Below are 25,128 nucleotides of genomic sequence, written 5' to 3'. Positions count from 1 at the left end.
AAATAATGCAAAATAATGCAAAATAATGCAAAATAATGCAAAATAATGCAAAATAATGCAAAATAATGCAAAATAATGCAAAATAATGCAAAATAATGCAAAATAATGCAAAATAATGCAAAATAATGCAAAATAATGCAAAATAATGCAAAATAATGCAAAATAATGCAAAATAATGCAAAATAATGCAAAATAATGCAAAATAATGCAAAATAATGCAAAATAATGCAAAATAATGCAAAATAAAGCAAAATAATGCAAAATAAAGCAAAATAAAGCAAAATAATGCAAAATAATGCAAAATAAAGCAAAATAAAGCAAAATAATGCAAAATAATGCAAACTTGATTTGAAATAGTTTATGTAAAAAGCAAATCAAACATTACTGTATTTGTATTATCATAGGAATTCCAGTTTTAGATATGGATTGTCACGTTTTCTAATCTTTTTAAGTTAGCTTTAAACATTAAAAGCAAAAAAATCAAGGGAGGGGGGGGCTACCATCATCCCCTTCCCCTCCCCTCCTTTATACATCTTGAGTAATGATTTATTAAAAAAATTCTGTTAAAATTATAAAATTTGAAAATAATTATCAAAATGGGAAATACTAAAAATGAAATAAAATTCGTCAAAACTAATAACGGCTCTTTGTACAAAGAATAGTTTTCAATTGAAGCACGTCAATGCAAAATATGATATTTTCACGCCCCCCCCCCTCCTCCTGTCAAACCTCTAGACTTGAATAATTATATTCTACACTGCATTCCTAAGCCCTACTCTGTATGTTCGCAAGTATGATGCAGATTCATTGTATTTAAGGTAAGATAAGCTTAAAGTCCTGTAAACACTACCTAAAGGAACTATTAGCATTAAAGGAACTATTAGCATTCCAAGCCCTACTCTGTATGTTCGCAAGTATGATGCAGATTCATTGTATTTAAGGTAAGATAAGCTTAAAGTCCTGTAAACACTACCTAAAGGAACTATTAGCATTAAGTCACCCTTCAGTCCATTTAAAAAAATTAAATTTTTTATTTTTTAATCGTCATTTTTCTGCTAAAGTGACTTGCGCATTTCTTACTTATAAGAAATAATTGTTAAAATAGCAGAATTAAACATTTTTAGAGTTAAGATTTTTATTTATCAGAATTTGATTTGCAAGGCTATCGTTCTAAATCTGCCAATGCTATCTTTGCATGGAGGATAACTTGAAATATTTTAATATTGAAAATGTAAAGGAATTGAGTCTTTCCCGCACATTTGGATTTTCTAATCTCTATATCTGTCAAATGTCATAGTCCTTAGATATTGTAAACTATTAAGTCTGTTGGAACAAATGATTTAAGTTTAAAATATCAAAAATGTCCACAATCAGGTTGCAAAGAGAACATTTGAGTTTGCGGAAAATTCGATAATATTTTTATGGTAAAAATGGTTTCAAACATTTTAAGGGGAAGGGGTAGAAATTAGTTTTGAACTTTTGATAAGAATCTATATATAAATTTGGCTTGTCTGTCTGTCTGTCTGTCTGTCTGTTTGTTTGTATCCAATAAACGTCCAAACGGCTGAACCGATCGGGCCCAAATTTTGTGTGGGACATCTAGGGAGCCCAGGGAAGGTTTATGAATGATCAAAATTTCAAATATTTGTTTGAACTGTTGTCTATCTATCTATTTATCTATACCCTGTTCTATCTGTATCCTGGAGCAGGGTCTGGTCTGAATCCCTCTCTGTGGTTTCTATATTATCTACAATCCAAACCCCTCTCTCTCTCTCTTCCTTTTCTCAGAACCAAATTTCTAAAGGAACATAGTTTTTATTCCTTTCTTAATTTACACTGAGTGAATGCAAAACGCCTAAATACCAAAAAGTTTAAGCCATTCTTCTACCTTTGTTAACACCCAGAAAAATAAATGATCTTTACTAAAATTGTGGTTATTCAAATGAAAAATGTTTTGCGCATTTTCAGTAATTTGTTAAATTTGAAACTCTTTAATTTTACGATTTAATATTTCCATTATTTTCATTTACTTTCACATCGATATTAAGTTAGTATTCTCTTTAGTATTATTCATTAAACTCTTTTCTAATGATTTAACTGAGAAACCATGCAAGGAAGTATAAGAGTAATTTTTGAATAATATAGATGGTATTTTCAAATAGATATGTATTGGTTTCAACTATCTAATGTAAAATTTTTTATCTACTTAACCACCCCCCCTCCCACGTCTTACAGACGTGACCGACCTTATAAAAGAACATGAAATCTACAAAAGTTTATTTTAATTAAATTTCTTTTAACATTTTAAAATTTTCTCCAATATTTCAAATATTTAATTGTATTAAAAATTTTGTCTAAAAATTTAAAATTTAAAATTCAAAATGTTTGAAAAAGAAATCTTATTATTTCAAAAATTTTTACACCGGAAATTCCTTGGATGCGATTGCTGTAATATTTCTGATACAGGGCTACTCACACAGCATGAGACTTTAATGTCGACATGAAGATTTTTAAAATACAGCTATATATGAAGGTTTATTAAAGTGTCTTAGGTTTGCATGGGTATTTAAGAAAATTTCCTAGAATCCGTTTTTTGAATTGGAAATTAATTCTTGCCAAAAGCTCTGATGTCGATATTTTGAACAATGAATTCTAAAACTTCAGATAATCTTAGTTTGAAATATCAAAGGTGTACACCATCAAGGTGCAAAATTAGAGGGATGAGAAATTTCGATTTTTTTGGCGAAAACTCTTGGTTTCGTAGTTTTTAAAATATTTTATTGCCTTCATTATTTTTCATGTTTTACTGTTTTACCACTCTTGTTCATTTGAAGTATTGGACTTCTTGGCAGCCAGAGCAAGTACAGTTTACATTTTGACTGTATTAGTCAAAACCATGCAGTACAATAATTGATTTCCCCCCTTCTAGTGAGATTTATGTGTCCTAGTCTAACCTATATCGATTTTTAAAAGTTACGGAACAAAATGGCGCGGCTAAATTTTGGAAGGAAAGGATTTGAATTGTTTTAGGCTCAGGCCTTATCACTTATTAGGGTACACTACTGTGTACACAATAACCTTTCATACTTATAATGTATTATATTATTATTATGTATCTGAGCCGGAGTTGATTTAACTACGATTTTTATAAAATATAATTTGTTATAGAAATTTGAAATTTTACATAAGGACACGAAATTTATTTATACTTTAGATTTTAGTATTTTTGCGATTAATTAAAAGACAAAAAATTTTGTGTTTGCAAAAAGTATTTTTTTTTCTCAAAAGTTTAACTTAATTTGTACATTTTTCTATTGTATTTTTTACATTTTTTATAAAATTTTAATTAAAAAAAATTGTTATTAAAAAAAATAGCATGACAATTTTTTTTCCCGCTTATCTCTAAAAATTTTAAACATGGCATTCCAAATTCTATTGTATTCTTGATATTTTCAGAAAACACTGTGCATGCAGTGTTGTACATGATTCGTAAATTATGAATTGAACAAAGAATAATTATGAAACTGGTTTTAGAATAATTTAAAATGATTTGCGTCTTTTAATTAGATATACTCGTTTTCTTCAACACATTTTTTAAAGATGAATATCAACGTAACTGAACTGAGTTTTTGCCACAATTAATACCTAAATCTTTATAGGGTCGTCATGAGGCCTCAAACTATGAATTCTGTTAGATCAAATAGTCTTAAGTTTAAAATATCTAAGGACGACGAAATTTATTTGCAAAAATATTGGGATTGGAAAACCAATTCCTTTAAAACCCTAGATTTTTTTTAATCGGAAGGGTATACTAGTTAGACATTTATCTGAGTATAGATAAAATTGTAATAATTTTGAGTTTTATTATTGATAAAACACTACTGCAAGGTTTTTCAAACAGTGAATAACGTGGGGGGGGGGGGGGGGGGTATATAAAATTTTGACTAAGGTTTTTTTTAAAGCGAGTCAAAGGGAAAAAAGTTGCCTGATCCAAGTTTCTAACCTGGCATATGGTTAAACTGATGACAAAGAACTATTCTGAAAAGGACAAGGAGACCCGGGGGGGGGACTGGAGAATATGAGAGAACATTGATTTATTCGTAGGTTTAATTTATACCTTTCAAATTTTTCGATATTTAACCTATTATGAAATCCATGTTATAGACATCGAATATTATTGAAATCTTTATGAATTAAAATGGCATTACAGGAAATAAAGGGAAATATTGTTATGTGAATCTGGGTTGCTGTTGCTGTAGATAAATTAGGTTTATGCAGCCCAACTGCTTCCAGTCTTAAACGCGATTAAACCATTTTTTTCTAATTTTAAATATTTTTCAGAATGTGAACTTTATTAGTCAGACATGGCTGATACAGGGCGAGAAGAGGGCGGGGCAGCCGGAGGCGGAGCAGCTGGGGGCGGAGCAGCCCAACCCAACCAATTTGATCCACAAGCTCTGTTGTGTAAGTATTTTAAGTGGAAATAATGAATAAAAACGAACAGGCGTGTTGTTAAAGATTTTGACCAGCAGGGGGGGGGGGTGGCAGGGCAATATGAAGTAAAAAAATATTTTTAAAATACATATATGCCCCTGAATATTATGGATAATTTTATCATGTTTCTTCAGATTAGAATAAAGATACATTTATGATTTATTTGTTTGTTCTCAGGCCAAGAAGGTCTGAAAGCTTGGGAACATTTCTTATAGCTTTTGTTTATTCATCTACAATGTTACCTTTAACACTGTAAAAAAAGCAATATTATTTGTATTTGATGTCATTGAAAGTTTGAATTCAGTTTATTAAAGGGATTGTAAGGGAAAAATTAAAGGGGTATAGGCTTAAACCTGAGAATCTAAGGAGTTTAACGATACCTATAATACATCTATCTGATGTTCCTGTCTCGAGAAATTGGCATACAACTGTTTAAAAATTATACCAAAACGTTTATATGTAAGATGTACACTCGTATCACGTGACCAGAACTCCCTCCAATGCCAGTGCAGTATACTGGTCACGTGATCCAGACGGAGGCACGTGACAATAATACTGGTGCTGGTGACGTGGTCCGGACGTATAAATAATATTATCAATTATACAATTATATCTATTAAAATTTAAAAATGATTAAATTCAAATAATAATAGGAGCACACCTGAGTTTCTAAGACTCCTCTGGGATATCGTCGTTTTCAGATTGGTTGCGTATTTGTTGAATATGATCTGTTTAATACTACGAATTTTATATATACATATATTCGTTTTGGTATAATTTTGACAGTCCCTTTAAGTGATCTTGGTCTTAGTGTACACTGCGTAAGTTTCATGTTCATTGGACTTGTTAGAATTATAATTTGAGTCTATATTTAGTTATCTTTTTATTCCACAGTTTTATGGATCCTAGGGTAAGATCTAATGAAAAGTATTTGAATCGCATAAACTTAGTTGAACCAATTCTCTTGTCCGCTGTGCCAAGCAAAACAGATTTGTTTCAACTTTGTAAACGCAGTTCAGCTCAATCAATAAGACCAAAAATTCTTCAACTGTGATAGTGTAACGCGTTATTTACATTTCCCCCACATGAAATTGTTCACTGAGAATTATTGATTCCATATTTCGTTTTTAGATTTTAAATTTTTTTTCTCATGAACTGCCTTTCTTAATAAGATGATTATTTTTTCTTCTAAGAATTCCATTTAATCTTTTTCCAGAGCAACCTTATAGTGTATATTTCTAAAAGTGGAACCTTCTCTTCTAATTCTCTTTAAAGGGAACCCGACAAAACGATGTGGCAACGGGGGAGGGGGGGGGAGATTGAAGTTAAAAAATGAATTTAAAAAAGTAAAGATGATTAATTCGATATTGCAGAAAGTAAATCGAACGTTGGTCTGAAGAGATAAAGAAAAAAATTATCTTCCATTTTTTTCTAGATCTTGGATTGAGAATTATAATATCTTTATCTATCTTTTCGATTTCTTGAAGAAAGGAATTGTCATCTAGAAGTTTTTAACATTTTAAATGAAACCATCTTTTTTAAAATTCGAAGCCGTTTTCATTAACTCATTTTTACGTATTTATGATTAAAAGCAAGCCTTCAAAGTATTTTTTTTAAAGGCGAGATTTCCAAAATGTCATGCTCTGACATAAAAAAAATATATTTTCCTCAAAAAAATGTGTGATGACTACAAGCTCAACATGAGGAAGAAGTTAATTTCATGCGAAATTAGTTTAACTGTTTACATAATGTCACCACATTACCTCTCCAGTTTTTAATTCACACCGAAGATTGATTTTTTAATTTTTCAAAATGTTAAAACATTTCTTTTGTTTTTAAAGATCCTTTATTTAATAAAATTAAATGCCTTTAGGGCTCTCCCGAAAGATTTTTATCTTTACAAACTGATGCTGCACTTGTATGTGCATAAAGAGGGGACAATGGAGCTCAGCCACCCCCTCCCTCCCGGCCCTCTGGGCATCCCTAAAATTCATAGTTTAAGGTCCTAAAACGGGCACTGAGCTCCCCCCCTCCCTGGAAAGAAAACAGAGACGTATACAGGATAAACTCCTGTAACGCTCTACGTTGCACATGATATTTCAAACTATTTATTCTGCTAGATTAAATAGTTAAAGCTTGAAATATCAAAGGTTTAAACCGTAAGCTAGGAAAGATTTGAAAATAAGAGTTTGCGGCGAAATAAACATTCATTTTACAACGAAGCTACGTTGAGCTTTCTGCCGTATAATTAAAAAGGTTCAGCTTTTGATCTACATTTTGTGACAGATGTTCAATATTTCATGTTTACTGAAGATGAATGTTTCTTAAAAATATTCGATATTTTTCCTAATTTTCCGAGGAGATTTCACCTCTCTTTAGACATTTGATGACCGGGGGGAGATAACCGAGCTAGTTTTAGCTAGACTCGGGTTTAGTTAAAAACAATCGGTTCAAAGCTGAAATTTCCTGACTGAGTTCATGCCACAAACTAAAATTGTCTTTATCTTAGCAACCCAGTGTCGTAGACCTTAGATATTTTGAAATATGAATTCTGTTGGATCAAATAATCTAAGTATGACAATTCTAAGGTTTGCACTATCAGGTTGCAAAAAATAAGGATTAGAAAATTTTAAGTTGTGGTGAAGACTCGAAAAACTCAATTTCTTTACAAATCTAAGGATTTGAACGCCCATTTATCATTGGCCGAATTATAATTCTGTACAACCAATTAGATGCCTTCATATTAAGGTAAACAGAGCATTAGACTCAATTCCAGAGAACCGGGAGTCAGCAAGACTCAAGCTTAAGGATGTTCGGTATTTACAAATACATTTAGAATCTCAGGTCTGTACTAACTGTACTTGTTTCAGCACTGTACGGTATGAGCGGAATGTACGGAGGGTACGGAGGATATCCTGGTTTAACAGTCTCTACAGCCTCCTCACCTTCATCCTCTCCACTACCTCCGTCCTCCACCCTAGGGGTTGCAGCCTCGCAGGCTCAGAGTCTAGGCTTGAACCCTGCAAGTAAGTTTTACATAATCATGATTTTTCTTTTTCGTTCAAGATTTTTCCAATGATTGTTTTGTGTTTAAAAAAAAATTGTTTAGATTATTTGTGTATTATCATTATCATTATCATTATCATTATCATTATCATTATCATTATCATTATCATTATTCCCATAGGTGCAGCATGGTGGAGTATGGCTAGTCAGCTGGCTACCCAAGATTATCTTTCAAGAATACAGGCAGCAGCTAGGGACTCATCTCCTATGGATTATTTATCAAGGTATTATTATTATCATTGTAATTATCATTATCAGTATCATTATCATTATTCTTATTTTTTTATTATTCATGGTTTTACATTTTTCAAACAAAAGTGATTTTTCTCTAAAATTACTGGAATTTTGTTTTATTTTTTCGTTGTTCTTTAACATAAATGATTTTTAAATTTATTTTTAATTTTTAAATACCTTTAATTGCAACCGAACAAGTTTTTTTCCTTACGTTTGGGATATAAGGTCGATAAGTCGGCGGCATCAAATAAACTTGATATATGCTGAAAATCAAGTAAAGAATCTATTTTACTTTGATATTCAATCCTCTCTTGTTACCCCCCCCCCTGGCCCACCCCCACATGAACATATATAGTTTAAACACTCCACAACATTTCTTATTTTTCATTCTAAAATACATTACAAACTTAAAATCGGTCGCATAAAGGCGCTATAGTGATTAGATAGTAATTTTTCTGTCTTCCTCTTTATAATATTATTCTTTGAATTTTTAAATAAAAGTTGATACAGCAAACAGAATAAAATAAAAGTTAAAAAACAAAAACAATTTCGTTTATTTATTTCTTTATAATAAAAGGTTACCCACAAAAGATAAAAATTCCAGTTCGATTGTATGGAAACTGCAGATACTAACTTGGACGTTTCTTTGTCAAGTCATTTTGTTTAACATTGATAGACTTTATCTGAGAGGAAAGAACAAATTTATATATCAGATTTTTAAAAAAAAAGTTTCCAGAGTTTCTTTGTGGGTAAACCAGTATCTTTGACTGGTTTCGGATCGAAATCCAAGGCTGAGAAAAAATTAACATAAGGTTGATACTTTTGTATCTCTAATCAGGAGCTGCAGCGCTCAGTCCCCCTCAAAAGTTCAACTTGACGCTAATTATCTTTTTTATAAACTATCACTTAGTGGAGTAAACTTTCTTTATTAAAGTTTACTCTGTGGATATCAAGTTTAAACTGTGGATATCAAGTTTACACAGTGGATATCAAGTTTACACTGTGGATATCAAGTTTACACTGTGGATATCAAGTTTACACTGTGGATATCAAGTTTACACTGTGGATATCAAGTTTACACTGTGGATATCAAGTTTACACTGTGGATATCAAGTTTACACTGTGGATATCAAGTTTACACTGTGGATATCAAGTTTACACAGTAGATATCAAGTTTACACAGTGGATATCAAGTTTACACAGTGGATATCATGTTTACACAGTAGATATCAAGTTTACACTGTGGATATCAAGTTTACACAGTAGATATTAAGTTTACACAGTAGGTATCAAGTTTACACAGTAGATATCAAGTTTACACAGTAGATATCAAGTTTACACAGTAGATATCAAATTTACACCGTGAGTATCAAGTTTACACAGTGGATATCAAGTTTACACAGTGGATATCAAGTTTACACTGCGGATATCAAGTTTACACTGCGGATATCAAGTTTACACGTGGAAATATAAATGTTAAGTCCAGACACTGAAGCTGAGCTTCAGATGGGATTGGAAATCACTTTAATATTTTCCGTGATTCTAACACCACTTAGAAAAATCTTAATTGGAGAGTACAATTTTATTCTGATATTTAATCCTATTTGTGTTCAGGTTGCAGGGGGAGAAGACGGATGAGAACCTAGAGTACCTAAGCAGACTCCAGGCTCTCCAGGGTATGGGTGGGTTCGGAGCTATATCTCACAACCCTAGGAAGGACCCGCCCCGGTCCTTAGCCACGCCTACTAGTGCAATGGAGAATATTAAACTACCTGCTGATACTGAAATATTGAGAGGAAGGAAGGGTTCAACGGATAGTTTATATTCGAATCCTTTACTCTCCCTCCCTACCGGTCTTACTATAGGTAAGGTTTCAAGATTTGGAACAATATAAAGGGACTGTCGGGCATGCCCAATTCACAAAACGGTACCCAATAAACTTGATCTTTTTAATTTTGGAAGATATTGTCAATTATTTCTGCACTTGCTTAAGGGTACTGTTGTTAATCGGTAATGTCCATCTATATAGTATGTTTACAGTATGTGAGAGGTGGAAGGGGGATTTGTTTAAGTTTTGTAAAAGAATCTTTGTTGTATTCCTCTTCTGAATAATCAATCATGTTTCCTTTTACTTTCCAATCTTCCAGTTCTAATCTATGCATATAATATATATATTATATATATATATACTGCTCTGTTTACTATGCAGAAACCTTTATATATCTTATATCCCCCCTCATCCCTCACGGCCCCCCTACACATAAAAATTGACTGGGTATGACATTCCCGACATTTTAGGTTTGATATGTATATTGATTTGTATTGAGTAAAGAATATCTAAGGATTTGTCATTTTTCATTAATGAAAGGTTTTCTTAGAATCGACAAAGCTTAAAAATAAAAAGCTTCGTCTTGAACTAATGAAAAACATATTTTCTGAAATTTTGCTAAATGCCTGCTTGCAGACGCGACGGGCCGGAGAGATATTACCAAAAAGAACAAAATAAACAATTAGGAAATATGACCAAAAAAACAATATAAACAATTAGGAAATATTACCAAAAAGAACAATATAAACAATTAGGAGATATTACCAAAAAGAACAATAAAAACAATTAGGAAATATTACCAAAAATAACAATATAAAAAATTAGGAAATATTACCAAAAATAACAATAAAACAATTAGGAAAAATCGTTTAATGACTTTTGCTAAATAATCATTTTGATTTAACGTCTTCTGTCAGGGTAAAAAAAATTGAGTAATTGCCACAAACTCTAATCCCTAATTCTTTTCAACATTTGATATTTAAAATTTAGATTTTTTGATCACATATTCATAGTTTGAAATATCAAAGGTCTGCGATATAAGGTTGCACAGATATAGTGATTAGAATATCAGAGTTTGTGGCAAATAACCAATCCGTTTGTTATATTTTTATTGATCTATTAAAGGTTAGGTTAAGTTTTAAATGAAGGATGGCTCAGAGAGAAAATCTCTAGTTTAAAGTTCTGCAGTATATTCTCTATATAGCACTACTGCAGCTAAAACTACTCAGCTATGTGCAAATGTATTTAGGATTCAAAATGTTAGGGCATATAGGGACAGGGTGGGGGGGNCATGGGCTATGACATTTTTTTTTTATGATCTAAGATTAGTTTCTTATATTTTTTTCATTTCTACTAATAAATCAGATTAAAGGGATTGTAAGCGTAGTTTCATGTGATCTTTAATGTAAAGATGGCAGTGTTCGATTCACCGCGGTACCCTTAAAAGTTTTGTCTGATCAAGTATGGATTATATATAAAAGTTTATGATTTTGAAAACTGATAATTTTCAATTGTGGTTTCACTACAAAAGTGACTTACGCTGACGCATTTCTACAGCAGGAAAACATATAGGAATTATCATAACTAAACACTTTTAAACCTAGGAAAACGACAACATCGTCAACATTATTGATCAAATTAAGGTTTCAAGGGTACCATTGTGAATCGGGTATTGCCATCTTTTTATGAAGGGTGACTTGAAATTACGCTTAGAGTCACTTTAAATTTCGAATGAATGTGTGTTCGCTATTCTGTATTCCTGTGTGTGTGTCCAGATATTCTTGTGTTTGTTTCCGAATATTATTGTGTTTGTGTCCTAATATTCCTGTGTTTGTGTCCTGATATTCCTGTGTTTGTGTCCGGATATTCCTGTGTTTGTGTGCGGATATTCCTGTGTTTGTGTGCGGATATTCTTGTGTTTTTGTCCGGATATGCCTGTGTTTGTGTGCGGATATTCTTGTGTTTGTGTCCGGATATTCCTTTGTTTGTGTCCGAATATTCATGTGTTTGTGTCCGGATTTTCTTGTGTTTGTGTCCGAATATTCTTGTGTTTGTCCGGATATTCTTGTGTTTGTGTCTGAATATTCCTGTGTATGTGTCCGGATATTCCTGTGTTTGTGTCCGGATATTCTTGTGTTTGTCCGGATATTCCTGTGTTTGTGTCCGAATATTCTTGTGTTTGTGTCCGGATATTCTTGTGTTTGTGTCTGAATATTCCTGTGTTTGTGTCCGAATATTCTTGTGTTTGTGTCCGAATATTCTTGTGTTTGTGTCCGGATATTCCTGTGTTTGTGTCCGGATATTCTTGTGTTTGTGTGCGGATATTCATGTGTTTGTGTCAGGATATTCCTGTGTTTGTGTCCGGATATTCTTGTGTTTGTGTCCGAATATTCCTGTGTTTGTGTCCGGATATTCCTGTGTTTGTGTCCGGATATTCTTGTGTTTGTGTGCGGATATTCATGTGTTTGTTCCGGAAATTCCTGTGTTTGTGCCCGGATATTCTTGTGTTTTTGTAAGAATATTCATGTGTTTGTGTCCGCATATTATTGTTTTTGTGTCCGGATATTCCTGTATTTGTGTCCGGATATTCTTGTGTTTGTGTCCGGATATTCCTGTGTTTGTGTCCGGATATTCCTGTGTTTGTGTCCGGATATTCTTGTGTTTGTGTCCGGATATTCTTGTGTTTGTGTCCGGATATTCTTGTGTTTGTGTCCGGATATTCTTGTGTTTGTGTCCTAATATTCTTGTGTTTCTGTCCTAATATTCCTGTGTGTGTGTCCAGATATTATCATGAATTCTCACTATTTACTCTAATATTCTCACTCTTAACATTTTCTCTCGCAAAACAGAACTTAATGTTGAAGACTTTATAAAATTCTTAAACATGAATCACAGGTTTAGAAAACTAGTTCCAAAACAAGATTCTCCTCAACATCTTCCCCCTTTAAACCCCCTTCACCATTTCTTCTTATCCTTCACCTTCACCCCTTCAAAGTGTTTTTATCTGTTAGATCATTATTATTATTATTATTATTATAATGGGGGGGGGGGGTGCAGTTTGGATGACATCTTGAAGTATATAGGCACTGAAAACTAGAATTATTATAGAATACATACACCCTAGCAGAATGGGACAGTACCTCCAATGAATCATTTCTACTGATTTAATGTGCCTTGTGAACTGCTAAAATAACGCGTCCCTTAATTATTTAATCAGGATAATAATTTAGGAACGGAGCACTAGATCTGAAGAGTAAACAAACGAATGCCGATGACGATGAGAGGGGAGGTGGAGGAGAGAGGGGGGGAGAGACACCTCTAAACCTTTCAATGAAATCTGAACAATCTCCAGATAAATCCGATTACTACGCAAGTAAGTTAGAAACGCTTCATTTTAATTTTGTTTTAATGGAGTGTAAGTTAAAATAATGCGTACACAGTCTTCAAGCATTTTGTAGTTAACAATTGTTGCAACTATAGCCAACGAAACCTTCAGCGACATTTCATAATTAAAATAAAATAGAAGACGACAAGCATGTTCTCTGGTTCACGGTGTTATTTGTCCGAATTGAGAGTTAAAGTTAAACATTTTGTAGGAAAATTGTAAAAGTTAAGAGTTGAATTCTTTATCAATATTATGTTCTGAATTAAATTGATAAGGATTTCTTTTTATTCGATATTTATTCATACGTCGACATGAGTTCTTCAAAATACACAATGTTTAAACTTAAAGGGACTTCAAGCGTAAATTCGATTGGCCCTTTACGTAAAGATGACAATTTCCGATTCACAACAGTACCCTGAACAGCTTTGTCTGATTAAGTTTAAATTATATATCCTTGCTTATTATTTTAAAAATTGTGGTTTTACTACAAAAGCGACTTGCGCATTTCTACTGCAAGAAACCATAAATAATTTATCAGAATTGAACACTTTTAAACCCAGAAATTATCAGATAAAGGTTTCAAGGGTGCCGTTGTGAATCGTACATTGTCATCTTTGCTTGAAAGTTTACTTGGACTTTTGCTGTCAGCCCCTTTCAGTTTAATTTTTAAAAGATTACTTTTTGGGAACAATTTGTTAGAAAGTATTTCTCTGCAGAGAGAATAAATGCGTCGAAAACATTCTTTTTTTCTCGCTAGATAAATCTCATTTTCATTCTTCTATCATATATAAAAGCTTTCTTCCTTATTGTTCAATCTTTACAGAACATTTTAATACAAAAATACATGCAATACAGAAGCTCACGCTGTGAATCAAGCATTGTCATCTTTGTATGGAGGGTCACCTGAATATTACGCTCACAGTCCCTTTAAACAAGGATCTACTATGGGATGATTCGATAATAATTTTAGGATACATTTATTCTTTCCTAGAAGTTTTAACGGGGGGCACTGAGCCCCTCCCCCCCTGGCAATGTTTTCCTGCAAAATTTGTCCTACACACTCGAAATATACAATAAAAATCCTCCCTGAAAGATTGTTTGGCCTTGGTTTTGCCTGAAGCAATGTTGATAAAAGACTGCATTGTTGTATATTGTATAATATATATACAATATTATATATACTATATAATATATATATTATATTATATACTGTTTAAAGTACATGTTAAAATAAAAACTACTAGCTGAAGTGCCCGGCGTTGCCCGTGGAGTTAAATAAATTTAATTAAAAAAAATAAATGTTGAATTTTTTAAATTTATGTTACTCAATGGGTTCCCTCAAATAGTTTTAGTCAATTCGGTCAAGCCGTTTGGTGAGCTATATCTCACATATATACAAGAAGCGAAGATCTTTATTATATAGATATAGACTATATGGACAAGAATACAGGCCAACCCACACTATTCTCTGTTTTTGTCAGCTTATAGCATACAAATATCGGGCAATATTTGGGTAGAAGGCGGGTTTTGTTTGCGTACAAGGCGTGTAATATTTGGGTAGAAAGCGGGTAATATTTTGGTATAAGGCGGGTAATATTTGGGTAGAAGGCGAGTAATATTTGGGTAGAAGGCGGGTAATATTTGGGTAGAAGGCGGGTAATATTTTAGTAGCAGGCGGGTAATATTTGGGTAGAAGGCGAGTAATATTTGGGTAGAAGGCGGGTAATATTTGGGCAGAAGGCGGGTAATATTTGGGTAGAAGGCGGGTAATATTTGGGTAGAATGAGGGTAATATTTTGGTAGAAGGCGAGTAATATTTGGGTAGAAGGCGGGTAATATTTTGGTAGAAGGCGAGTAATATTTGGGTAGAAGGCGGGTAATATTTGGGTAGAAGGCGGGTAATATTTGGGTAGAAGGCGGGTAATATTTTGGTAGAACGAGGGTAATATTTGGGTAGAAGGCGAGTAATATTTGGGTAAGGCGGGTAATATTTGTATATATTGTATATTTGAAAATAAAACTTAAAAAAAATATTTTACATTTATTTTTGTTATCATATTTTTAATAATCTAGGTGAAGCTTTGAGCGGAGTATTTCTAGCAGAACAGATTCGTCAGCAGCAGTTAGCATCACAGCTTCATAAACATCTACAGGTATATCATTAATATTAACCGATTCATTAGCAGTAGCTAGCATCACAGCTTCATGAACATCTACAGGTATATCATTAATATTAACAGATTCATCAGCAGTAGCTAGCATCACAGCTTCATGAACATCTACAGGTATATCATTAATATTAACAGATTCATCAGCAGTGGCTAGCATCACAGCTTCATAAACATCTACAGGTATATCATTAATATTAACAGATTTATCAGCAGTAGATCCAGTGGTGCATCCTTAAAATATATCCAGTAGTATCCTTAAAATAGATCCAGTGGTGTATCCCTAAAATAGATCCAGTGGTATATCCCTAAAATAGACCCATTGGTATATCCCTAAAATAGATCCAGTGGTATCCTTAAAATAGATCCAGTGGTGTATCCTTATAATTGTTTTTTTTTCATGTAGTTAAAACCAAATAGTTTTACTACTAGTTTGAAACTCATTATTAATTGAAATGTTGTTAATTGCTATGTTTGATGTTAAATGAACTATTTAAAATTAGATTTGGAGTCCAGTCGTCCCCCAAAACTAGATATGGAGTCCAGTCTTCCCCCAAAACTAGATATGGAGTCCAGTCGTCCCCCAAAAACCTGAATCAACTGGTTTCTTTTTTAGCCGAGCAGTTTAACAGCTATGCAGGCGCTACTAAGCCTGGGCAGGTTGCAGGCCGATCAGTCTTTGGGAGGAAGGATGGAAGACGATGAAATGGTAATTTTACAACAAATTCGGGGCGCGTCATCCCCACCATATAGATTTCAACATGAATATATTCTTGGAATAAGTAAAGATCAAAGAAGTACTTTATTTTTAACTTTTAATTTTTAAACAAAACAAGTTGTTTTTGTCAACTTCAGTTCAAGGAAAATATTAAAAATGTAAAATATTAAAAATATTAAAAAAATTTTTAGATAGAATTTAAAGATCAATATTATTTAAAACAGGGGGAAAAAAATAGATTACGCGTCTGGTAGGTTCTGAATTCAGATAAAGGAATTGAGCCTTTGCCAAAAACTCAAATTTTCGAATCCCCATATCTTTGCACTTTGATGGTGCAAACCAGAATTCATTCAACATTCGGTATAAGGGGTAGAAAATCAGAGTTTGTGGCAAAGACTTAATCCTTTTTGATTCTACTTTTTAAAGAAAATCTTTTTTTTCCGAATCACTATTTTTGGGTCAAGGGGCATAACAAACTAAACTTTGTATTTTTAATTTTATAAACCCTCGTAAATATTCGATCAGATATTCAAATAATGTTTTTTATTTAAAATGTGAGAAATGATATTACGATGTTTACTTTCGAGAAATACTGGACATTAGATACCTGCTATTTTAAAATTTGAATTTGAATTTTATGTCGAGACATTTTTGTATTTTAAAAGGTTGTATTTACATTTACAATATACATGTCTTTAAAGTATTTTGTTCAAAGAGACTCAAAACGCAATTTCAAGTTAAACTCTTTTTATAGAGTGACATGTCAAATTCACAACAGTACCCTTAAAAGCTTTGTTTGATGATTAAGACATTCAATCATTTCTCTTTATAAATTGGTTATTTTCAATGATTGTTTAAATTTAACACTTTTGTTGTTAGAAAAAACGACAATATCTTACAAATTATTGATCTGTGAAAGTCCCTTTCAAATGTCCATATTTTTAGGACGGAAAATGGAGAAATCTAGGACGAGGAAATCCTTCAGTAAAACCGAAAAAGAACACAGTTGCGAGCCTTCTAGCACATTCTAGAGGAGACATCCCAGAACTAACTATAGAACCAATATTCAAGAAGTAAGTAAAATGAACTGAATTGCCTAGCGTTGTCTGGTTGTACAGATACAGTCTGTAGGGAGGTTCTGGTTCTTGGTTTAGATTTATGGTTGTGTATCTAGCATCTACCAGGGTTCGGAAACTTAGATTCAAGTCTGAGTTTCTCCTGTATGTATGTATACTGTATAGTACTAACTGGATAAGTTTAGAACTAACCAAACCCTGCTCTAACCTCAAACATATTTATATAAAAGCGAAAACATAACTCGGGATTCCTATCCACAATTTCTAGTTTTAATTCCTGATTTTAATCTAGTTTTTTACTTGAACGTAACAATTTAGTTCTAGTTTTTACTTGAACGGAACAATTTAGTTCTAGTTTTTTTACTTGAGCGCAACAATTTAGTTCTAGTTTTTTACTTGAACGTAACAATTTAGTTCTAGTTTTTTTTACTTGAACGTAACAATTTAGTTCTAGTTTTTTTTTTACTTGAACGTACCAATTTAGTTCTAGTTTTTTACTTGAACGTAACAATTTAGTTCTAGTTTTTTACTTGAACGTAACAATTTAGTTCTAGTTTTTATGTCTATGAGATATCCTTGTTTAACATAATTAAAATTTGATTATTTTATTTCATTGTTCTCTTTACAAGTGTTTTTAAATTTATGCTGCAGAAGAGGGCATAATGAATTGTGTATGTACTGAAATCACTGAAATCTGAACAACTCTTAAAGTTGTTCATCAAGTTTTAAGAAAGCCCCGACTTTATAGTGACGCAACGCCATTGCCTCAGGTTATACCTCACAAACTTACTAATACTTTTTTGTAGACCTAGACATATATACTTTTTCTACCGTACGTTTAAAAGAAGTAATTGAAAAAATACTGTTTGATTTTAGCGTGAGAGCGTGCACATCTTGGTTTGCAGTGAAATACTGTTGTGAATCAGACTTGCCACTCTATAAAATAACGTCCATAGTCCCTTTAAAAGATTTTATTTGAAAATAATAGAGTAGAATTTAGTGCAAACCTTAAACCGTATCCATGTCTACCATATGTTTATTAACATGCAAGAACCCAGTTCAATTTCTCTCTCTTGCAAAAAGTAAAAAGAGTTGAAAGGTTTGGTTAGGAAAATGAAACTCTTATTTTCTAATTCTTATATCTTTGCAAAGAGATGGTGTAAACATTTTTATATTTCAAACTTAGACTATTCTTAGTTTGAAATGTCAATATCTAACCCCCTATCTTTGCAATCTGCACCTTTCATAATTTAATCTTGGCTATTTGATGTTGCAGAATTTTAAGTTTGAAATATTATTGGTGTGCGCCATTTGGTTGAAAATATAAAGGGGAGTAATTAAAATATTAATCAATATTTATTTAGGTCTGGGTCTCCAGGTTTTGATCTGAATATGATGTTTCGTGGAGACCAAAGCACAAGGTAAACATTATTAATCTATTTTCATGATTGAAAATTATTATTTCTGAATAAAATATTTCTTCCTATATGGAAAAGATTTTTTTACGAAAAAAAATTATATTGTTTTTGAATTTTTAACGTTAAAAGTAGATTTTACAGGATAAAAAGTTAAGGTTGCGTTTTTAACGTTCAAATCTTTAAAAATTGATCTAATTATTTTTAAATTAGCATCATTTAATATTGTTTTTAGTTTGTTAATTTAAAATACAGCTCCGTTGTATTTCCTTATTGTGGCCTTTTATTGATAACACTACAGTTTAGCAAAGTATTAAATTAAAAGCGCAACAATAAGATCTAGAAAGGGGGGGGGATATGCTTCGTGTATTTAATTTTTTTCTTCAGGTTGTCTAGTGAAAAGGATTCTGAAGACCATTATTCTGAAACTGAATCCAACCACCAGGAAGCGAACGGTGAGCAATATACTTATATAAAGGGATAGTAAACGGTATTTTCAATCCACGTTTTGTTTTTGAAAACACTATTTTCATTTGCGGTCTCTCTGCAAAATATGGGCAAATGTGCAATATCAGAGAAAATATGAGAATTTAACACTTTTAAGCGATAAAAGCGAGTTAACTTCTAAATTATTGATTAGATTAAGGTTTGCAGGGTACTGTTGTGAATCTTTTGAAAGAAACTCACTTAAGATTACGTTGACAGCTCCCTTGAATGTTTTTTTAAACTCTTTATCTTCAAAATCTGTTGTATTTTATTTGCAATACTTATTTACAGACCTTTATTTTATACTGTTATTAATTCTAAAATGAATTGAGTCTTTGCCACAAACTCTGATTTTCTAATTACTTAATGTTTGCAACCCAATGTCGTAGACCTTTGATATTTCAAACTATGAATATTATTAGTTCAAATAATCAAAGTTTGAAATATCAAAGATCAACACCATCAGGTTGCAAAGATTTTGGAATTAGATAATTTGAGTTTGTTGCAAAGACTCAACTCCTTTTATCCTTTTATTCATAAAAGGTTATCTATCTATCTATCTATCTATCTATCTATCTATCTATCTATCTATCTATCTATCTATCTATCTATCTATCTATCAATCAATCAATCTATCTATACATATATACAACTATCTACCTATCTAGCTATCCATGTATCAATGTATACACCTTCCGTTTTAAGATTTAGCTCACTGCCATTTAAGGGAATTTTGGCAGTCCATAATTTATATTTTTTTGTTCTCTAGTGTTTCATATATTAATGGTTCTTGTTCTCTAGTGTTTCATATATTAATGGTTCTTGTTCTCTAGGTACGAATGGAAGACAGCGTGGTCGTCAGGTTGTAACGGATACAGACGAACTCAAGGTTCCTCTTAGATACGGTTGGAGACGAGAAACAACCATTAGGTAAAACCTTGAAGACGACCCTCTTAACAGCTGACAAAGTAGTCGCCATCTTTAAATATAACTAAATCATAACTAATAAAGGTTAATTTGTTTTGTTAAAATCAAATAGAACAGATAATGATTTTTACTTTATCTTATTAGACGTAATAATGCACGGTTAGTTGAAAAGATTTACATGCAATCCAAGTAATATTTATGGACTAAAGAGTTAATAGCAATAATAACGCAATCTGATACGCTATTAAAAGAGTTTTTTTTTTAATATAACGCTGTTCACTTTCATTAGAATTTATAGCAAATTAAAAATTGACAATATTAAGTCTGTTAAGTTATAGTTATAATTTACAAATACTTATTAATCTAACAATAACTATCAGCGTATCGATGATAAATTGATAGATAAATGCTGAGGCATTGTTATTTACAAACAAATTAGTTCATAAGCTATTAATCAATTAGGAACTAAAGAAATAAAAACATAGCTGAGAACTTATCTCTAGACAATCAAATAGTAATAATAATAAAAATCAACCCGTTTCTACGTCAAAATTAAGTTTTTTTGTTTCAGAGAATTCAGTAAATCCGGAATCCGGGGCGAAGTAGTATATGTGGCTCCATGCGGGAAACGGTTTAAACAGTATCCGGATATCATTCGGGTAAGTTTTTATGTAAAAGAAATCTTTATGTACTAAAGAACGAAACCGATTGTACAATTATTCTATGTTAGTTTTAAAATTTTAAAATTAGCCATTTATTAACATTTTATTTTTTAAGAGGTGAGGCTAAAAAACGGAAGTTTGTGAAAATTAACAAAATTTTCTTAAAGAACTTATAAACGAACGACAAATTTAAGGCGCGGCCTTCTCGTTGAGTGAACATATCAACCGTTAGCAAAATTATTAAAAAAAACTAAGTTGCTCACTGCACAGCTCTATACTTTCAACTTTTCAAGTTACTGTTAAATAGTTGTATGTTAGGTTGTGTTGTAAGCAAACATGATTTTTTAAAATGCATTTAATTCAAGATTTACAGGATTTAAACTAGTTTGGAATATTGGGTTGATTTATTAGATTTGGTTTTAAAGGGATTGTAGAGGTAAAGTTGCAATATTAATAGGTTCCACAAAAATCTGAAAAATTTTACAAATTATAAAATTGTTAATTTTAAACATTAGCTTTTCTTACACTTTGCCAAATATTGACCCTGTGAGATATATATGCAAAAAAAATTTACAGAAATTAATTAGTAGTCCAAAATCTCAGAAACGAACCAAGCTATGTCCCATATCCCTAACTGTCCTCTCAGTAAAGTAAAATTAACATTTAGTTTAATTTATGTTTTAGAGTTTGTAATATCTAAAGATTAAGAAAAAGATATATATTGAGATTTATGATTGTGGTATTGCTCACGTATCATTAGCTGTCTCTCCCACTTTGTTTCGAAAGTTTAAATTTTCTATATTTACGTTCGCTTTGTTTATAAGGAAAGACTTAGAATACAAAATGTTTAGACCATAAAAGTGTATTCGTTTTAAATTTTATATTATTTTGAAGAAATAATTATTCAAAAAAGCTTCTGCATGCCTTCTGCAGATTTTCCCAACAAATGTAAATAAACAATAAGATGATACACATTAGGTTAAGTTCATTCTTTGGATAAAAATAGTTTAAAGTTTTTGTGTTCACTTTAAGGGAAAGAAAGAGTAATTTCAAGTGACCTTCATGAAAAGATGGCAATGCCCGGTTTACAAGGGTACCCTTAAAACCTTTGTTAAATAAAGTATGAATTAGAGATCAATGTTTATAATTTTAAAACTGACTATTTTCAATTGTGTGTTTCTACCGCAGGAATTATCAGATTTTTAAACTAGAACTGTCTTCCACATTAACGATTAGATCAAGTTTTCAAGGGTACCGTTGTGAATCGGGCATTGTCATCTTTGAATGGAGGGTCACAATTGAAACTACGCTTACAGATTCTTCAAGATATTCCTAGTCCACATATTTCTTGATTTATGAAGGGAGAGAGAATATTTCTTGGAATCTTCAATAAATATGAGATATATATACATATATGGTATATTTTCAACCAATAAATCTTTTTTCTCCTCAATTCAGATTTATATTTTCTATATACCTCTTCTACCATATTTTAATTCTAATCTCAGAACAAAGATTAAAAACGTATTCATAATTAACTAAAGAAGAGATCCAGACAGCCAAGGTTATAATGCAAGGAACGTTATTTCAGAGGTGTACGCATATTTTGTACTGCAGTGTACTGTCTCTGGGCGGTAATGTAAACACAAGACGGATGTCGAAGCCTGACATGGGATCCATCTTTCACAAAAAAAATCAATGAAATATTCTGGTCAGAGAAAGCTATTATGTGAAATATCAAAATTTTTAATCTCCTCGGATACTAAACGAACACGGATGCATCTATTCTTGTTTTCAAATTCCGCCCAGAGAGAACTGGTTTCAGTATGTACGCAGAGTATACGCAACTGCAATTAACTTTCCTTGCATTATAACCTCGCAGACAGCTATCTATAAAGATATGCATTGATTTTTTAGACCGAATCGAATTTGTAATGTCGCCACGCTATTTAGTTATACGTTACTAACCCACATCTACTTGTTGTTCTGTAGATATTTTCTCATAATCATTTAAATACTTCTAAACCCTGAAGCAATGTGTAAAGTTTTCACTTAACAAAATTATAGTTTCATACTCATAGCATCTTAATGAGTTGACTCGACTATATGAAAACTTTTATTTCTCTTTTTGATCTTTGTTTCTTTATAATAAATATTTTATTTCTTTTTATCTTAATTTTTTTTACGAAATATCATAGAAATCAAACATTTTTAACAACCATTTGTGGTTCGGCGGGCCCTGGTTAAATTTTGCTTCTTGTTTAGTATATTGAGAAGCGAGGGATGTCCCAGATTAAGCGTACCCACTTCAGTTTCAGTACTAAACTCATTGTCGGAGACTTTCTCAAACCAACTGGCACAGCGGATCCAGAGGGGGAGGAAAAATATCAAAGGTAAATTATATTCTAATAAAAATGATCTGTTCTAACGAAATACGTCCTGTCTGTGTCGATATATTGTCAGTCATATTTTAATCTTTATTTTAATTTTTTATTTACTTTAAAGTATCTATAATAAAATAATCTCATAGAAATGATGATAAAAGTATTTATTTAACGAGTGAAAGTAGGTTCTAAAAAAAGAGTAAAGACTGACTAATTTGTTCCCCAGAACCTCTAATTTACAATGAGGTCTAAAGATCTCAAAGCTTGGAATTTTAGGTCTATTATTTGCTTTAAATAAATATTTTCATAAAAAAAAACAATTTTATCGATTTTGGATTTGAAATTGAAAACATTCATAACATTTGAGATTTTTGTTAAATAAAATTTATGAAATGAAACAAAATCAATTTAAATAAATATAAACATGAAAGAAATAAATCTGTTCCGAGCAGATGGATTTTTTATATTCTAAATGAAGATTTATTTCTCTACATTGAAAACATTCTTCAAACCAAGATTTTCGTCCTATTTTCACTTTATGATATACACAATATATGATTCTGGACTTAAAGGGAGTGTTCGCGAAAAATGAAAGGGGGTATAGGCTTAATGCGATAAAAAAGCGTTTTTGATCGCTACTAATCTTACTTCTATCTGTTGCGTCTATAAGGAGAAAATTGATAAAGAAGTCTCATACCGAAGAACGTAGTGTCCATACAAATTTTGAAGTTGGAACATACGACTTAGACCGTAAAAAAATCAAATTAATATCAAACAAATCATTCAGATATTAAAACCTATAGTCATCGATTCTGTTTCGCCACATTTGTATATATTTGATATTTCATAATATGTTTTGATTTTATTTTTTAAAATAATATTTAGCTTACAACTTGTTTTCGAACATTCCTGGAAAATATGAAAATGTCGTCTTCATTACCAAAAATCCTCGAAACAGGAATAAACGTTTTTATAAGTGACTCTCAGATCATAACAATTAAAACATATTATGAAAAATCAACTATATATCTGAATGATTTGTTTGAAATTAAATTGATTTTTTACGGTCTAAGTCGTATGTTGCAATTTTCTCAATTTGTATGGACGCCATGTTATTCGGTATGAGACGTCTTTAACAATTTTCTCCTTATAGACGCAACAGATAGAAGTAAGATTAGTGGCGATCAAAAGCGCTTTTTTATCGCGTTAAGCCTACACCCCCTTTCATTTTTCGCGAACACTCCCTTTAAGGATGATATTTTATTGAAAAGAAAAAGAAAACTTTAAATCTAAAATAGTTTTGAAACTTTTACTTCCAAAAAAAATAAGTTTACTTTTCTTTTTATATAATTATATTGATCAGCCCATGATGGAATATAATTAAGTGCCGGAACGACCTTTATGCGGCTAGGAAAGAAAGTGCCGTACACATATTGACTGTACACGCACAGCCGAAGTACATTTGAATATACGAGCTGGGCCAACCGTTGGCGTGTCCAGCCTTGTCATATACGGTCTGACTTCAGGCTGCTTCTATTCAAATTCACATTTAATAAAGCGGTAAAAGAATGTGTATAGTCACAGGGAAATGGGACGGTACGCCAAATGAATTCTAGTATCTTTTCCATACCGGGATCAGAGATCCGCCTTTTATTTTTTTAAAACCTCTTTTAAATATTTTTCCTTTTTTAGATACACTGATGACCAGATGAACGAGGAAATTGACCGACTGCGGCGAGAAAACGGTTGGAAACCAAGAAAACGTGGCAAATCTCAGGTAGCAATAGTTCACAAATGGTTCTTGAATGAAAACAGCACCACATCTCAGGTAGCAATAGTTCACAAATGGTTCTTGAATGAAAACAGCAACAAATCTCAGGTAGAAATAGTTCACAAATGGTTCTTGAATGAAAACAGCAACAAATCTCAGGAAATAATAGTTCACAAATGGTTCTTGAATGAAAACAGCAACACATATCAGGAAATAATAGTTCACAAATGGTTCTTGAATGAAAACAGCAACAAATCTCAGGAAATAACAGTTCACAAATGGTTCTTGAATGAAAACAGCAACAAATCTCAGGAAATAATAGTTCACACTGGACTCTTGTTTTAAAAACAGCATCAAATAATAGGAATGAGTTAACACAAGGTTCTTGCTTGAAAACAGTATCAAATCTCTTATTCACTCATGAGTCATGACTCATGTTGGAAAACAACTGAAATCTTAATTATTGATATTCAGTATAGATACATATCTAATTAACGTACTAAATTAAAAGTTC

The 25,128-nt window shown here is 31.9% G+C and overlaps 1 protein-coding gene across 1 annotated transcript in view; it reads left to right on the top strand.

The window, feature by feature from the left end:
• LOC111699864 (bromodomain adjacent to zinc finger domain protein 2B) overlaps nt 1-25,128 on the top strand; it is a 50,773-nt gene that overhangs the window by 5,164 nt on the left and 20,481 nt on the right. The window contains exons 2-16 of the mRNA XM_023470618.1: nt 4,342-4,464; nt 7,365-7,520; nt 7,682-7,784; nt 9,409-9,659; nt 9,835-9,844; nt 12,853-12,995; nt 15,081-15,160; nt 15,792-15,884; nt 16,839-16,966; nt 18,334-18,390; nt 18,772-18,839; nt 19,704-19,800; nt 20,369-20,456; nt 22,725-22,852; nt 24,536-24,620. Coding sequence (XP_023326386.1) covers nt 4,365-4,464; nt 7,365-7,520; nt 7,682-7,784; nt 9,409-9,659; nt 9,835-9,844; nt 12,853-12,995; nt 15,081-15,160; nt 15,792-15,884; nt 16,839-16,966; nt 18,334-18,390; nt 18,772-18,839; nt 19,704-19,800; nt 20,369-20,456; nt 22,725-22,852; nt 24,536-24,620 — 1,587 coding nt within the window. The 5' untranslated portion in view covers nt 4,342-4,364. The remainder of the gene's footprint in view (nt 1-4,341; nt 4,465-7,364; nt 7,521-7,681; nt 7,785-9,408; nt 9,660-9,834; nt 9,845-12,852; nt 12,996-15,080; nt 15,161-15,791; nt 15,885-16,838; nt 16,967-18,333; nt 18,391-18,771; nt 18,840-19,703; nt 19,801-20,368; nt 20,457-22,724; nt 22,853-24,535; nt 24,621-25,128) is intronic.

The sequence above is a fragment of the Eurytemora carolleeae genome, unplaced genomic scaffold, assembly GCF_000591075.1.
Source record: "Eurytemora carolleeae unplaced genomic scaffold, Eaff_2.0 scaffold330, whole genome shotgun sequence".
Classification (NCBI taxonomy): Eukaryota; Metazoa; Arthropoda; class Copepoda; order Calanoida; family Temoridae; genus Eurytemora; species Eurytemora carolleeae.
This window is presented reverse-complemented; position numbering and strand designations above follow the sequence as displayed.